This window comes from Brachycentrus maculatus, unplaced genomic scaffold, assembly GCF_059751285.1.
Source record: "Brachycentrus maculatus isolate JH-2025_06_01 unplaced genomic scaffold, ASM5975128v1 h1tg000102l, whole genome shotgun sequence".
Classification (NCBI taxonomy): Eukaryota; Metazoa; Arthropoda; class Insecta; order Trichoptera; family Brachycentridae; genus Brachycentrus; species Brachycentrus maculatus.
In genome coordinates, this window is record NW_028280856.1 from 1,106,446 (window position 1) to 1,124,687 (window position 18,242).

At 32.5% G+C, this 18,242-nt stretch overlaps 2 protein-coding genes across 2 annotated transcripts in view; one reads left to right on the plus strand and one right to left on the minus strand.

Moving 5' to 3' along the window:
* The window catches only part of mino (glycerol-3-phosphate acyltransferase mino), an 82,914-nt gene extending 75,975 nt beyond the window's left edge, over nucleotides 1–6,939 (minus strand). The window contains exon 1 of the mRNA XM_088258751.1: nucleotides 6,775–6,939. The gene's annotated coding sequence lies outside the window, so the exon portion shown is untranslated. The remainder of the gene's footprint in view (nucleotides 1–6,774) is intronic.
* An 863-nt stretch (nucleotides 6,940–7,802) lies between these two features.
* Vps24 (vacuolar protein sorting 24) lies at nucleotides 7,803–14,279 on the plus strand. Its single transcript, XM_088258711.1, has 6 exons — nucleotides 7,803–7,953; nucleotides 8,027–8,087; nucleotides 9,748–9,927; nucleotides 10,430–10,470; nucleotides 11,604–11,777; nucleotides 13,704–14,279. The coding sequence occupies exons 1-6, from the start codon at nucleotides 7,909–7,911 to the stop codon at nucleotides 13,869–13,871; spliced, it is 669 nt and encodes a 222-aa protein (XP_088114837.1). The 5' UTR covers nucleotides 7,803–7,908; the 3' UTR covers nucleotides 13,872–14,279.
* The last annotated feature ends 3,963 nt before the right edge of the window (nucleotides 14,280–18,242 follow it).

The window sequence follows — 18,242 nt, forward strand, 5'->3', positions numbered from 1 at the left end:
CATTCAGTCAGTTCATGGTGAAGTGGCAAAACGTACTGACTACAAATTAACTTTTAACCTGCCAAATTGACAGTCTGTAGAAACAATGATGATTGTTTAAAAACTAAGAAAAATAATTTAAACATTCCTAACACACACACACTCCCACTCTTTTTTTATCTCTTAATGTTATAATAGTTATTATAACATAAATGTGGAATTGTTTAATTGGCTTTATTTTTTATTAATGTAACTATTTTTGTTGATGTAATGTAATGTTTATTATTGTTAATGTAACTAATTTTATTATATACTTTTTTAATGTAAAGCTATACAATTCACGAACAAATAAAATGAAATAAATTAATAACGAAGACTCTAAAAAAACACCCTATATTACGCATATACGGGACGAGGTAAAATTGACATTAAGACTCGGTTATCAGATATAACTTTTTGGTTTACCTATATATTCCATATGTATATTTAAGTTATCTTAAATAAACCTTATTTTTGTTAAAATATACATTACTTATCTAAATCACACATGAAAGAAAAATCACTTACTAGCTGTGAGGTGTTACTTGACCTCTCTTCAACGTCGACACGATCAGAATTTGAAATTACCTTTTAAACGTGCATAACTGATATTTTTATTGCTGTGTGCACTGTTTGCTTGCCTATAAAATAACCCTCTACAGTCACAGTCGGAAATTATTAAATATTTATACCAGTACAAATTTCTAAAAACACAAATATATTATGCAGTAAGTACCTCGCTAGGGCATAATTACAACAAAAAAGAGAGAAACCGTAACTAGAGACTAATGAGGGGTTAAAACCGAGTAATTTAATGATTATATGGAAATTATTTTACGTATAATTCATCGCAATGGGGACATGTTTTATTGCGACGATTTCCTTCAATACGCTATAAATTAGTGTACTTTTTTCCCGTTTGATATAAACATAAAAATCGCGGTGTTAGGGTAATAACAACACGTAACAATACTTAATAACAATATTTAATTGATTCTATTCCCAAGGGAGGGTCAAATAAATATAAGTGATTTTTTAACCATTATATTTATTCAACATCACCCTGGACTGGTACCTAAAGCGGAAGGCTGATCACCTTTCCTTCGTGTGTTAAAGATCAAGATAACACTGCGTTTATATATTGCTCACTCCTTTCAAGAACGTCATAAAACAAAAAACAAAAATATTTTTCAGTAGATCGTTTTTGAAGTTTAAAAATATAATGCAATATATTAAAAATAAATATCAAGCCACTTATTGAACTTTTTACTGTGCAACAGATCTTTTTAGGTAAAACCTGAAGGTTTAAAAAAAAATATGAAGTACTTATATTTAAAAAAATAATTGAACAATACTTATTCTTCAAAATGCAAAAACAACACTTTCTGCCCTGTAGCGGGTAAATATTTAGTTAAAAATATGCCTCTTTTGCTGGGATATATTACATTTTCTGGGCATTCCGAAAACATGCACAACTGAAAATCGACGATTTTTTATTTATGACGTCCTTGAAAGGAGTGAGCGATATGATGCAGTGCGCTATGCACCATTGGGGTGTAGATAAGGGTTTGAAGGGAATCTTATTTTGTGATGAGACACCTCAAGATGTACCTCACCTATTAATGCTTTGCCCCCATTTCAGCTTTCAAAGACAACAGCTGGAAGCGCGTTGCAGGGGACCTATCCGATATAGGATCCGTGTTAGTTCATAAGGAACTCTCACGAGAGGTGATATCATATATGATAAAAATAGTAAAGGACATTGGTACCATAAACCAAGCTACGGCACAAAATGCCGAACCTTCTTCTAGTGGAACGGAAGGCCTATTAGACTGCTTGTTGGCTGAGGAGTTTAACGTGTTTTTCTCCTAGCAATGAGCAAATGCTGAGAAGTTCCTGGTTGGCCCACACTAATTTATCCTTCCTGTTCCCAATGCATATTACAATAAAACATGTTTTTAGCTAGAAGAAATAAAAATCCATTAATTGATCTATAAACCTTAAAGCAGCTTACACAATAAGCAGGGTAAATAATAATTGAAACTAACATCCGATTTTTTTTTGTAATCTACAAATGATGCTGACCGAAACGTTGGGAGATGGAAATAATACACGAGTTATTCTGAAGAGAATGGATAACGAGAGAATGACTAAGAAAAGATATATGGCGAATGTGAGCCAGAGGACAGAACGAAGACGACCGAAAAAGATTTGGCACGATCAGATCGATCAGAACCTAAAATCTGGTGGCGCCAAAAGTCTGCATAATCGTAGGGCATGTATGACTTGATGTATGGATGTGAAGAAAGCTAAGAGTATATGTCAGGACAAGAAAGTATGGCGTTTCATCCTCTCTGCCTACCCCTGCAAAGACACAGCATGATGGTAGTAGCAGTGGTAGTGGTAGAAGTGGTAGTAGTATTGGTAGCAAGGCGAATTTTGTACTAAAATGCGTTTTTTGTACTGAAACCGAGAACGATTCCGACTAAGAGTATGTCCCGCTTACGGACCCCATCGACGTTTACTTTGTAAAAGGTCATAAGTTCAATATGAAATATTTAAAATATGCACACCGACTCGTCAATATGGGCTATGTTGGCAAACAATACACGACGGTTTCGCTGAGCAAATAACGCGAGAGTGTACTCATCATACATGTACAAATCACATGCAAATAGCGTAAGTACAGTACTATTATTTTATTTATTGTTTCGGCATTAACTTTGTGGTAAGACATGTTACAATAATTAAAGAAAACACTTTGTTTTTTACCACTTGAGTTTTTATTAAAGACTACATGTTTAGTTATTATACAGACCTGAATGATGGAAGTTTAACTTCTGAAACATGTAGTCTTTAATAAAAACTCAAGTGGTAAAAAACAAAGTGTTTTCTTTAATTATTAAGTACAGTACGAAGATACGAGGGAAAAACGATTTAAATAAATTTTTGTAAAGAAGACTCATGTCAATATGAATTTTTATTAGTGTCAGTCCTTAAGTATGACCTTACAATATAATCGAGTGATCATTGAAATAAATTAATATTGCAATACGAAGAGGTCATATTTTTATTAATTTTAGATTACGAAAACGTCATATTCCTTTACCTTCCTGCATATCCCACTTTATACCATACCCTTACCCTTTTACTCCTACCCTCACACACACACGCGCACACATACTCACACACACTCACCCTCTCTTCTTATTTTTCTCGTGATACACAACAGAATTTATAACGTATACTTAAGTATGTGGAATTATTTAATTGGCTTTGATCATTGTCAATCAAACTAAAAAAATATATGGACTTTTACGTAATGCAATAAAAATATAAATAATAAAACAAAAAACTGATTTTTAGCGTCTACTAAGATGTACACGAATTTTATTTTTATGTGTTATAAGACCCTAAAAATCAGTGCTTGATTTTTATATTTGAAATATAAGTTACGGAGTTCTACAAATTAAACGCGAAACCAATTAATAAAAAAAAACGGAAAGGTCAGTTTGGCTACCGTTCAGGTTGCTCAATACACCCAATTAAACTTTATTTCACACATAATAAAGATTAAATTCATTGATTAAAAAATCTTTTGAAAAAAAGGTATCCATAAGAACACTACTTATTGCGAATAATGTCCTTGCATCTCCTTTGAAAGATTGACCGAGTCAGGTTTGTATGTCGTTATTTTCAGCTCGTTTACAGGTTACTATCAATAAGTCGATTTCCCAGTTTGCTTTTAATAAGGTTCATGCTTGATTAATTGATTTGGCGTTTAATTTGTACAACTCCATTTTAATTTCTGTATGAATTATTAAATCAAATACAGATTTTTTTAGTCTACGAAGTTGTATTTTATTGTTAAAAACACATAAAAAATTATACTGTGACAATTGTTTCGCTTAGTTATGGCATTTTCAAACTAATGTGAAGATTAAATGGACGACTGACTGATAGTAGACTCAAAAAATCTGTGTTTGATTTAACGATTAATACATAAATTGAAAAAATTATTAAAGAAAACACTTGTTTTTTTTTTTTTTTTACCACTTGAGTTTTATTATAGACTACATGTTTCAGAAGTTAAACATCCATCATTCAGGTCTGTATAATAACTATTAGTAGTAATTATACAGACCTGAATGATGGAAGTTTAACTTCTGAAACATGTAGTCTATAATAAAACTCAAGTGGTAAAAAAAACAAGTGTTTTCTTTAATCATTGTAACATGTCTTACCACAAAGTTAATGCCGAAAAAATAAATAAAATAAATTGAAAAATATTGTTCGCATGAATACGTAGAGTCGAAGTGCTTTCCCGCGGATATTTGTACCGGTGCCGCACTTAAAACGTCACATACGGCTCCCGAGCCACACTTTGCCGGCCCATAGCATATCGCAAAAAATATTCAATATAATACATACACAGGAAATAATCGAAAGTTACTAATTAAATTAAACAGTTGTATCGATGGCTAAGGATACGAACATGCTAAATGCTCAGGTTTACTCGGTAAGCTAGCAGTCATGCAGTCTAAGCCGAAATGTCATATATCTGTGGCTAGATGTGAAAAATTGCTATCTCTCATAGGAACCTGAGGAGTTATCAGGTTTACGATCTAATCATCCTATATTCGATTGAAAGTCAGGGTTGGTTGGGTAGGTATAAACTATGATAATAAACTAGAAAATATACAAAAGAAAATTTAGAAAAGACTAGAATCCGCTAAAATGCGAATGCTCAGATGGTCAGCGGGAGTGTCCCTTAGAGACAAATTTTTATTTATTTATTTATTTTATTTATTTCATAAATACATAGATACATTCATAGATACATATTTATTTCATATATACATTAACTATATTTATTACGGCTCTTTAGGCATGGCCTGTGTTGAGCCGAATACTAACATGTTAATACAATTTTTATATATTTTCTTATTTTTTATTTTTTAATATTATTGTTTTATTTTTTTAATTATTAGATTATATAATTTTCATATAGGAGATACAATAATTTACAGCATAAAGGTTTTACAATAAAATATTTACACCTGGACTTTAATTAAATCACTTATAAAGATAAAGAGTTCACGCATTCGCGGAAGCCTGGGCGTAACGGACATTAATAGGAAGGTAGAGAAAAGACAAATGAGATGGTATGAGGATATAGGACGCAGAGAACCCGAACATGTAGTCAACCAGGCAATAGAAATGGATCTTCCTCGAATGTTATCTAGAGGAAGACCAAGGAAGTCATGGGTGAAGCAGAAAGATAACATGATTCGAAGGCATGGCCTAGGTGACGTTATCCAGGCCAGAAGGACCTATAACCTGAGGACGAGGAGAGCTGACCCCAGCAGTCTACAAGGACAATAAGCTGGGATGTAGCCAGGAAGAAGAAGAATAATAACCTAGAAAATTTAGTGATAGCCTTATTACAATTTTGATATCTCAACAAAGATGAAGAATATGGTAGAATTTCAAAGATGAAAAGTCCGGGTATGAAGTTCTTCATCTATGTTGAGATGTCGAAAATGTAAAAATAACTTCTAAGTGGAGAAAAACAGATTTGTGAACAAGAATTTGGACACTCAAAATGTTGTGAATAGTTATATTAGTTTGCAATACCCTTAAAGAATGATAACAGTTTTTATATGATTTATTACGAGTACAACATTACGATATTAACTGAAAAATTTTATGGTGTTTATCAGCTATTACAAGCAAAGAAAAAATCTTATCAATACGGCCATAATAAACATACTATGAGTAAAAGCAAATTGCGAATTTATCTTTTTTATTAAACTTCTTGTACAAAATATACGATTGGCCTGAAGGGCTTATTGCTATGAAGCAATATCTTGCAACCAAACAAAAAAAAACTTAATATTTAAGTAGACAAGATTTGTACCTTATACAGTTGTTTCAAATAAAAGGGGAGATGTAGGTTTTTAAAATTGTGAAAATCTCCTATTGACGTTCACCACAGCGCTGCAGCAGTCAGTTAAAAATATGATTTTGACGAAATCAATCAAGCATTTTTTTTAAAAATAGAAGTCGCGAAATATAAAAACAATTAAATTGTGTTGGATGTAGGTCTTCATAAGACCAAGGTACTAATGTAAAATCCACAATTTCACAATTTTTTTATATAGGCATTGACCTTTTAAAAGCGTAAACGGAAATGCATGGATATAATATTGAAAAACTGGATATAATATTGAAAAACTGGATATAATATTGGTTTATTTGAGGTTATTTTTTCTGTTTTCCATTCTTGTTTCTTGTTTAAATTTCCGTTCTAATTTTGAAAATTATTTTTAGAAATGATAAGGAGACTGTTATTTTTAGAAAGTCTAAAAACATAATAAAAATCAAGAACTAGGTTTATGAAATGTTATATTTCAATTTTATGAAATGTTATAATTCAACGTGTCCTTATTGATGTTCAATGATTTCTTTAAAAAATGTATAACAACTTAAAACTGGCATAAAATATCATAAAAATCAAACAATAACAAAAATGTTACTTTTGTGCAATTGAATTTTGTGTCCCGTGATTTTACGGAATTTTCGGAATTTTCCGGCAAAAACAACCAGATCGACGTAAATAAAAAATGACAGCGATGGCTATAAATAAATATAGCTTTCTTTTTTGTTATAAATTAGAAATTTAGAAAAAGTAGAGCAACTAAGAACCGTTCGTCAAATTCAATCACATGCAAGATAATTGTTGGCTAAACTTACCTAGGTCTCCAACCTCAATAATCCGACTTAATTAACTGGACGCTGCTTTAACGTTATCACAAAATGCATATACGTGATGAGGACACTTTGTATTACACAACAATCGCAATATTTTCAAAACGATACTACTACTGCCACATAAGCGAAAACTGAGCGAACGAGAATAAACAGTGCAAAAACTGATGCCACATTTCTGACGCGACCAAGAGGCAAGAATTGCGTATGACAATAATAGTGAAGTTTTTCCGAATTACGAATATTCTCTAGCAACTTGACGAAAAGAAATATCGTTTATGCAAGGAAACATAGTCTTTAAATCTTCATAAAAACAAACAGTAAAATATTTTTTCCATACCAATATTTCTTTTTGATGTATTGCTGGCGTTTACCAACATGACGCAAAGAAATACCAAAATATGTTTTAGTAAAATTATATTGAATGCAAGATATGTGAGAGCTACTCATAGGCTCTTATTTATCAAACGATTTGCACCAATCTCCATCCGAAGCTAGGTTTTTGAATTTTCATACGACACGATGGCTGCCTTCTCTTCAACTAATTCACATAGTTACTTCTTAGTCTTCCTTTGGTTTCTACATTCCCATTTTTATGATTAAATCGTCATTCTGCAGGATATATCTTCGTTTTTGAGAGTAAAAATTTTGTGTAATGGTGAGTATTTATTTTAAAGGGCCCATATATTTACTATAATATTGATCTTTTTGAGATTTTATGCAAATATATAGGTTTTTTACAAAATTCAAAACGATGGGGATACGAAACTTAACAAAAAGATACATAATTACTCACATTTAATTTACAGACATAAAACAAGGCGTAAACTGATATTATTATAATGGCAGCGTCGTGTAGCATCAATCCAAGAATTGAAACTATGAGTTGTCAAGTGATATTGTATATGTAAATGTCATGTGTAAATCAGCCACATCCATACTATTAAAATACAAATAGGTAGGTACCTACTTTACATTATTTAACACTGCGTGTGATTACATAGTCATGACAACACTATGCGACGCTGTCAAATTATTTGTCAATGACAAAATATAACCCGAAGATAATATTTTCTATTATTGTGTAGCTTAAGTCGTAAATTTATCGAGGAGATCAAGATGGGTCTGTTTGGTAAAACTCCTGAAAAGAATCCCAAGGATATGGTGATTATTTTCTTTCATTGTCATGAAATTTTACAATTCCTTAAAACAATAATAACGCAACCCCACCTTTCAGGTAAACGAATGGTGTCACAAATTGAGGAAAGAGAGTAATCAACTTGACCGCCAAATTAGAGGTGACTCAGTATTTAATTGTCTTTTTTGTAAACATGTCCTACAAACATATTTATATGAATATTGCCAAAATTGTATTAAGAATTTTGGCACTGTCTTTAATCTCTCCAACTAGCAATTCTTTGGATTATTTCATTATTTAGTTATCTAAAGGTGAATATCTCCTTGAATTTTTTCTGCATCAATGATTTTGTGCATCCTGTGTGCTAAATCAGACCGCAATAAATTAAATGATTTTTCACAACAACAAAAATATGCCATAAAAAAAAATACAATATTTTTGAATAATTAAATATTTAGAATATTTTCAAAATGATTTTGCTCACATAATTTAACAAAATTATTATTAGCCTTATTCATAATTTTATCTAACTTATTTGATCCATGTGGTGTCCTATGCATTGGCTTGCCAGATGTCCCGGTTTTCAGACAAAATCTCGGTGTCCCGGCCGGTTTAATTCACGTCCCAGTAAACATTTTATTTGATAACAGATAACAAAAAAAGCCTCAAAATCATCTGTGAAGGATTATTTAGGATAATAACCACTTCTACTACCATTTCGCTGTTTCTCTGTAGGGTTGAACAGTAAGGATGGAACCCCACACTCTTCAGTCCTGACATACACTCCTTGCTTCCTTTATGGATGTGATTATGTATGGATATACATCTAGTCATACATGCCCTCCGATTACGCAGACTTTTGACACCGTCACATTTAAGGTTCGATTGATCTGATCGTGCCAAGTCTTTTTCAGTTGTCCTTGTTCTATTCTCCCGCTCACATATGCCACATATATTTTCTTGTCATTATCTCGTTATCCGTTTGCTCCACATTATTACTTTTTCATTTGTTTCACTGTACTGTACGCTGGGGGCATTTCAGTGTCCCAGTTGAAAATTTCTAGGGATGGAAAGATTGATGAAGACATAGAAAGGAGAGTGAATGCTGGGAACAAAGTGAATGGTGCACTGAAATCAGTTATAGCAAATAAAAACCTATCAGCGGAAGCTAAACTGGCAGTCCACAACGGAGTCCTGGTTCCAACTCTAATGTATGGAAGTGAAACATGGAGTTGGCAAAAGAAGGATGAAAGTAGACTGAATGCAGTCGAAATGCGATCTCTCAGAAGAATGTGCGACAAAACGATGTATGATAGATGTTCGAATAGTGAAATAAGGAAGGAATGCAAAGCTGAGATAAGCATTATCGATAAAATTAAGAAAGGTGTGTTGAGATGGTTTGGACATGTAGAACGAATGAGTGAGGAAAGAACAATAAAACAAATTTATGAGGCGAATGTAATTGGAAAAAGGAGCAGAGGAAGACCGAGAAAAACATGGCACGATCAGGTATGCCAAATACTTGAAAGTGGTCAGGTTAGGAGTCGTAATAATCGGCGGATATGTATGAGGAGATGCATGAACGTGGAAGAGGCGAAGAATGTTTGCAAAGACAGAGTGGTGTGGCGGTCTATTCTCTCTGCCTACCCCTACGGCGAAGCGGCGTGATGGTTAGTTAGCTTAGCTGAAAATTTCTGAAATCTGGTAAGCCTACCTATACACCACTGGGTCATGTGGTCTGGCAAATGTAGTCGGAAGACCCTTTCTGTTGGAATAATTATTTCCACCTTTTTAAATGTGAAACTTTTTAAACATTGCAGCCATTCAGAGGGAAGAGGACAAAATTAAGAGATCTCTAAAGGAGGCAGCCACTAAGAACGACAAGCAAGTCTGTACAATATTGGCTAAAGAAATTCTGCGCTCTAGAAAGGCCATCACTAAAATATACACTAGCAAAGCGCATCTCAACTCTGTGCAGTTACAGATGAAAAATCAACTTGGTGAGATATTTATTATGATTGTGTCTTTAAGGCGCCGCCCTAATTCTATGCGAATACGCGATCATCGCGCGAATTATCGCTGCGAAAATGGGGTGTTCTAATAGATAGCCGTGTGAGTCCTAGTTCATGCGATGTCATTCGTTCGTCCTAGACGATGCAACGCGATTATCGTGCTAATCTCAATTAGGACACCTGTTCGATATCAATATGTTTGATCGCGCGATCAAGCATGAACGCGCGTTCATACGAACTTAGTTCGCGCGAATAGATTGTCAAACATTTTCGTCGCCGACCACATTGTGCGAATGACAATCAGGACACTTTTTTTGAGATCTGTTTATTTGATCGTGGATTCGAACGAGTAAAATTTGCTAGAACGCGCAATGATTGCTTAATCGTATTTGGATGACGCCTACCAATGTAATAAACTTTCATAAGATTTAAATACACGCCCACACACACATAACTTTGATTTTTTTAATAAATATAATTTGTTTTGTAGCAACTCTGAGGGTGGCTGGTTCACTGCAGAAATCTACTGAAGTAAGTATTTGTCTATTTTACCTTTTGAAAATACAAAAGTTTAAGAAAGAAACTTATTCACATGCCTATATGTATTAGAAATGTTTGTCAATCTTTGGGCAAATGGTTGGCAAAGGATTGAAATGCTACATAATGCAAAATAACTAGTTTATTTATTAAATTGATCCCATATTAATATTGTAAAACTTTATATATTTTTGTAATATGAGATTTTAAAAAACTCTAATGTCTAGACTCGTTTCCTTCTATAATTTAATTAAAAAAGAGAAATATTTGTGTGTTTATTATTTACAAAAATACTTATATTTCATACTATTTCTGTGAGCCTAAGCAGCTCATTATTAGAAATAGGTATCAAATTGTGGTAGCGTGGGTTCTAACGAAAAACTCTGACTCAAGAGTCCGCGACACTAACCACAGGACCACAACCCGACACTTAATATGGCTGTGTTTTTTAAATTTTTAATTCAAAGTAATCCAAAATCAGTTGTTCTTTCACCCATGTATGCAACAGATTTGTAATAATACTTAAATCTTAAATATTAATATATTAGAATATGAGATCTAATAAGTCTCCCATCAACCTACGTATGTCCGTCAATATGACATGTAGGTAATCAAAACTGCCCGATACTATTAGATAAATAATGTTTATTAAGGAATAGAACACATAAAAAAATTAACATGGAATAAATCTAGCCCCACTGAGATTTCTCTTTTTTTTATGTGTTTTTAAATTTTGGAATCTTTTATTTAAAACAATACAAAATAAACACATAATTTGCTTTGTCAATTTTTCAATTGCTTTTTATTGATTTCCTGATGAAACATGAAAAAAGCAGGTAGATTTCTTTTGACTCAACCTCTTCATGTAGAACCAAGATGATATAATTGTGTTCCCGCATTATTAGAATTTTTTTATTGTTTGTGGTAGGTAATGCATAATTTTGGATGACATTCCATGAAATATTGTTTTGGTGTTGATAATTTGTATGCTTGCGAGATAAAAAGAATGCAATTTCTTTAGTAATGCTATTCCTGGTAAAACGTTTTCAATTTGAAATTCTACGAAGCATTTTTTTAAATTTTTAATAATTCTGCGACAGTTTTCTTACGACTGCTTGTATGCGCAGGTGATGCAGGCCATGCAGTCCCTAGTCAGGCTGCCCGAGGTGGCCAACACCATGCGGGAACTATCCAAGGAGATGATGAAGGCCGGTATAATCGAGGAAATGTTGGATGAGACTATGGAGGGGCTGGAGGATGAAGAAGAGATGGAGGAAGAAGCCCAGTCTGAAGTTGATAAGGTAAATATACCAAGAAATTCTTCTTCTAAGCCATTTCCGCGCCAAATGGTCTATAGGCCACTGCATATTGACACTGTTACATTGATCATTGATTGCACGAAGACAGGATTATCAATCCCGTTCTTCGGGTGGTAGTCGCAAGTATAAAATAAATATTATGAAGAAATATTTTTCATTTTGATCCCTCTGGGAATGGAACCCAGGACCTCCAGCATGGTAGCCAAACATGCTAACCATAACATTACGAAGGCAGACCAGGGGAAGTGAACTGCTAGAATATCTCCTCATGCAGAGAGGGGGGGTTGGTAAAACATGTTTACTGTCCATTTCCCAGTCCTTCAGTCTATTTCTTGTGGCCTTTTAAATTACCCCCTAGAATACCCTTGTAGCGTCCGGTACTGCCCCCACGGCCAATGATTGGAAACTATGGGTTTAGTAAATTCGTTTTTCAAATTCTATGTGGTCTTGTGATCACAGGTGTACGCGAGCACTGTGGTAATTGGGTTAAAAATATTTATAAACAGAATATGTATTACTGCATTAAATTCTCGATCTTATAATAATTTAAGAAACACATTTACATAATTTGCATGATAGCAGCTGTTAAAGTAATAAATATATATGATATAATACGCATTTGTGATGTCATTATCCTGTATTTCAGTCTATTGTCATTGTTGCGCACGTCAAGCCGCCATGTAGCCGTATATTAATTTTAACTCATTGTAAATCATATTATTTATGTAAATGATAATGTAAACATTATCAGGGAATCCGGTGCATGTACGTAGGGCGATTGTCCCCAATAAAGGACCTTTTGCGGTTTGCAGACAACACCTACAGCGGCGGGGTATAACGTTACATTTTTGGGTTGATATATCGCTCACTCCTTTCAAGAATGTCATAAATCAAAAAACTAGATTTTTCAGAATAACGTTTTTAATGTTTAAAAATATTATACAATGTATTAAAAATAAATATCAAGCCATTTATTGAACCTTTTACTGTGCAACAGATCTTTTTAGGTAAAACCTGAATGTTTTTTCTCCATTTGAAAAATATGAAGTTTATTTTTAAAAAATAATTAAATTTTCTTAAACCTTTTCTTCTGCCCTGTAGCGGGTAAATATTTAGTTTAAAAAAATGCCGCTTTTGCTTTTGTACATTTTCTGGGCATTCCGAAAACATGCACAACTGAAAATTGACAATTTTTGATATATGTATGACGTTCTTAAAAGGAGTGAGTGATATGTATTTCCCTTATTGATATTGTTTGTGTTCGGTGACGGCTACCCGACTGCGCCCCGCTTGCCCGGAGGGCAAGGCGGGGAGCGGGGGGCGAGGTTGACCGCAGGAGGGTCCTGTAAGAACGGAAAGTACCGTTACGGCAGCGTAACGGTAAATAAATACGAAGGCTAAGCGCCCTTATTTTTCCGAATAAATTGTATGTGTACTACTCGACTACCTTGGTTTTACTTCTCCCCGCCCACACTTTGACCGGTCAAGAACTGTTCCTGAGCTCTCCAACACAATCTTCGCCTGCACTCTGGACTACGATTTAGACTACAACCCCTACGGATTCCAAACCGCCGCGATTTTCACTAGGACTACCTGTAACAGCTCTTTTCAGAGCTCTGAGCTAGGCTTACTGCTACTCAGGGTTACTGGCTTTATGACCCGAGGACAGGGCGACACGACGGTGACAGGCCAGCGACCCACCCTGTAAACGATCCTAAGCTAGAGGTTGCACCCCAGCCACTATCCTTCGTTGGCGTACGTCCGCTACAGTCATACAATAATCTGTAGTTTTATATCTAAATGATCAGAATTGTAAACCCACTTTGTGAAAACACCTTTTTCAAGTTGTAAGTCTGAGGTTTTAACTAAAATATTCTTATAAATTTGAAAATGTGCGATTTATTTCAGGTCCTTTGGGAGCTGACCAAAGGCAAACTTGGAGAAGCTCCTGCTCCCCCGCAGGCGGAAGCCGAGGGTCCGACCGCCTCCACCAGCAAAGAAGAAGAAGAAGAAGTTCCGGATACCGACGGAGAATTGCAAGACATGCAGTCTCGCTTGCAAGCGCTTCGATCTTAAAACGGATACTGTTTTCAAACATATTGACTCTTTCCCAGCAGGGGTTTGTAAGGAAAAGAATCTTATTTTTGTGTTATCAAATTGTGGTTAGATAATCCTACAGTATTAAATTAATATCCTTTTGTTTTAACTAATAAGTTCGCAAAATTTCACTTTTTTCTAAATGATCTTGAAATATATATAAAATGTTAAGTACTCTGCTTTATTAATTCTCTAAATTGCAATGTAAATAATTATTTGAAAAAAATACTAAATTCTTTATTTTACAAGTACTCATGCTTCTAATGATAATGAGATATGTAATTATATAAGATGATTTGCCGGGAAAGATTTGATATATTCATTCTGAACTTTTAAATTCTGTAAATATATTTTCTTGACAAAATAAACAAAAGCCATCAGTCAAAATGTCGCATACATAATTGGGGAAATATATTTTCTATAATTTATAATTTAAGTTATTATAAAAACATTTTTTTAAATGGGACACTTTGTTTTACATCCCTCATATTTTTATGTTTTTATCTGATTCTATGTTTTGTTAATGTTTTATTTTACTAAGTATGAATCTTCAATTTATCACATTTATTAAATTCTTTCCATATTAAGATACAATCGCGTTTGTCGATTTGATTTATCCACTATATTAGGTAATCATATTATGTACATAATTGAAACAGGAAACAGTTCAAATTGATTTTATATATTTACTATAGTTTTGCAAATAATATTCGTTTCAAGATCACCTACTTTCTTGAAATAAATAAAATTAATATTAGGCAGAATCAAATGAAATTTGATAAATATACTTAACCATACCTATAACTATAAGTATGCATAGAACCTAAGTATTATTTGTCTTTATTAAATGCTTATCTATTAGTGTATAATAATATACATACATACTAAATACTAAGTGCCTCGGGAAATTTCACTAAATTATAATATATTATGCTGCGCAGACAGTTCAAAGGGATTCATAAAAAAAATATTGTATCGCATTTTAGAAAGTAGGATTTTCTTCGAAATACAAACACGGGATATCATTTAGTTTAATTTTGACTGCTGTTTGGTTTGATAAGACACGGTGAACATTTTTTCTGCACTAACGTCCATAAAAATTGTGCCTCTAAATTAACCAGCTCCTTTTGCTATTGTCCATAAAGCATTTAAAAAGACACTAAATTGCATATTTATAATGAACAGAGGTAGTCTGTACAATCTTCAGGCAATTTTTTTTACAATTGTGTAGTGTTTACTCAAACTCCTTTCAAAATTAAACTATAGGATATATGGTATTAAAATTTGGGTAAAACGCTAATAAAGAATGCCACAAGAAAGAAATGTAATCAATTACGAATAATGCTATATATTGACCCTTTCTATGCATACTATCATAACTACATTTTTGTATTTCATTATATCTTAGTTCCATTAAAGATTTTTTTTAATGTTATCTACCGTACAAAATGTTTAAAGTCTTCTTTCTCTTGTACAATTAAAATTTGTAGCATTTGTATATGTATAAAGCGTCAATATGTAGATACCGCTTCTACAATCCCTTTATGTACAATTCTAAATTTATTTTACCATGTATGTATCATAAAATCTGAAATGACTTGTTTGTTAGTTTATTATTTTTCTTATTGTTTCTGAATAAATTAAAAATTCTGTCTGTAATTAGCAAGTCCAATATATTATTTTCAAATAATTTAAGCATCCTTTTAAATCTTTTTTATTACCTACTTTTAAATCACACGCTTTTTGAAATAAACAAAAACGTATTTTGTATGAATATAAAATTTTATAACATAAAATAGGTTTTTGACATGCATACTGTAGTGTGTATGAAAATACACATATAATCTTAAGAATTTGCTTTTACAAAATAGAGAAATATCTGACAATGATATTGAGCTCGCCTAAGTCTACTATGAAAACATGGTTTAAAAAAAAAGAGTTTATTATACTTAGACAGATATAGTTTTGTAATTTTTAAAGCTTTACCTGTGATTGTTTTAAGTATTTTTAATAAAAAAAGTATATATTTATTTTCCAGAAATTAGTTCTTTGTAACACAATATATAATATATGAATGTAATTTTTTGGTTAATATGGTTGTGAAATCGTATTAAAAAACAAACCTGCAACGTTCCTCGCCTGCAGCCGAAATCTATATAATAATAAAACTAATTTAAAAAATATAAATAATTGCAGCATTGATGGTCCAATCCTGTGTTTTTTTTCAAACACATTTGCGGTATGACCACTATATATCTATTAGGAAATGAGAGCTTTAGCTGTCAACCAAACAAAAAGTTTTCAGTAAATGTAAGACTCATGCATTACATGATGGGAAAAGATATTGCCCCTTTATAAAATATGTCCAGATTAAAGTGTCGGTAGCAATTTCAGAATACACTTTTCAGGACAGTTTCACTGTAGCACAAATAACTGAAATTTGAGTTAGTCCCATAATATCCAGATGTCTGATATCACTCAAGATTTAAATGTGGAAAAAATTATCCTAACGTGTCCACCCAAGTGACTTCCATGCAACAAAAAAACATTCCTTTATTGATCTTCTTTTCTTTATCGAGAATATGGTACAAAGGGCACTTTATTAGATTGGGGCAGTGTTATCTTGGTCACCAAATTACATGAAGACAAAGTTACCAGTTTTGTGGTGATGTCAGTTCAGTAATCTTTCTTTCTATATTGTGATCAATTGGGAGTCGAACCTAAAGCCTCATGCATGGTAGTCATACTGGCCAACTAGCAACTAGCCTCAAAGATATTATTTATGAAAACATTTAAAATGTGATGTAAATAGATTGATTTGTCTCTTGGAAATGACAGTAATATGGTGCTTTAGTCTTTTGAATTTTATTGCAGCTAAAGTACCCTGTGAACGGTCAATAAAATTGACAGTATTATGTTGTTCAAATTTATCAATATTTGCCATCAATGAGAAGACACTAATGGCAATCAAATTAATAGGAATTACTAATTGTGTCTCATGAAGGATCATCACCAATACTTTAAAATGTATTAATACTCAATACTTTAAAATCTATCAATATGGTTTTTAAACTATATAAATATTAAAAACAATATTGCGAAGAATTAGTCTTTTTTTTTTTAATTCACTGCTGGACAGGTAAGGTACATTCAAAACAAAGCATTTATGTGGCAAAATAATATTTAACAACTGTTTTTTTATTTGTTTTATAATTAAAATAAAGTTGCACTTGAAAGATATTTTGTTTTATTCAATTTATCAAACATTTACTGTTTTTAGGGTGGAGATTAACTTTATTTTTTAACTGAATCAACACAATTCAAATTCATATTTAGATAATAAGTTACCCTTTAAATATTGTAGATGTCACACGTAATACTACTTAATGACTCCAAAAAAAAAACATTTTTATCGTGGCATCTCTCTCTCAAACTCAAATGCTTAAGTTACTATCGCAATGCAATAATACGAAAACGGTGAAGTTTTATTTCATTCTGATGGCGGTGGTTGCCGAGGCAAACACATTTTAGTTTTATATATAGAACAATTAGCTAAATTTCAAGTAAAAAATAGTTATAATGTCAAAACTCGGTAGGAAAAAATTGAGGTTTGAATGTTGGGAAATGCACTGTGTGACAAACAAAATGTGTCCCAAACATACTTCTAGGTTGTTATTCAAGATGTTTATCAATATTTTTTATGGTGGTCAAGTTTGCATTCCGATATCTCTAAGTTGGTGCACTATAACAAATTCTCAAAACAGCACTGAATGATAATGCTGAGTCTGTTTGTTGCATATTGATCCAACAAGTGCATTACAGATCTCCATCGCCTTCTCTTTTTCTCTACACTCCCGATCACACACTTCTCTGGACACAGGAAAATAAAATAATAAGGCAGTTTACGAATGATAATTTTATTGTAATATATATGTACTTCATATTATTATAACATTTAATCGTAATGATTAAAAATAAATTCAATAAATCTTTTAATTACACAAACATGTGTACAGAAGTAAACCTACATAGAGAAATCTTAAAGATCTAAGATAAACAAGAGAATCATTAAAAAACCAATTACCTAATAAAAGGTTAAACACATCATCTGTCATAATGTAAAACACTCCAGCCTTCTTATATCAACACTTACTAATCTAGTCTATGTATCCTAAACACAAGAAAATTTTATTGACATTACTCAAAATACACAATGACAAATAATTAGAGAAACACAAAAGAAGATATGTCTGAAATACGCATTGATGAATGATGGACGGAAGTCAAAGTAGAATTCAAAAAAATACTAACCTAAAAAACATAAAATGAAGAATTGCAATATTTTCATAA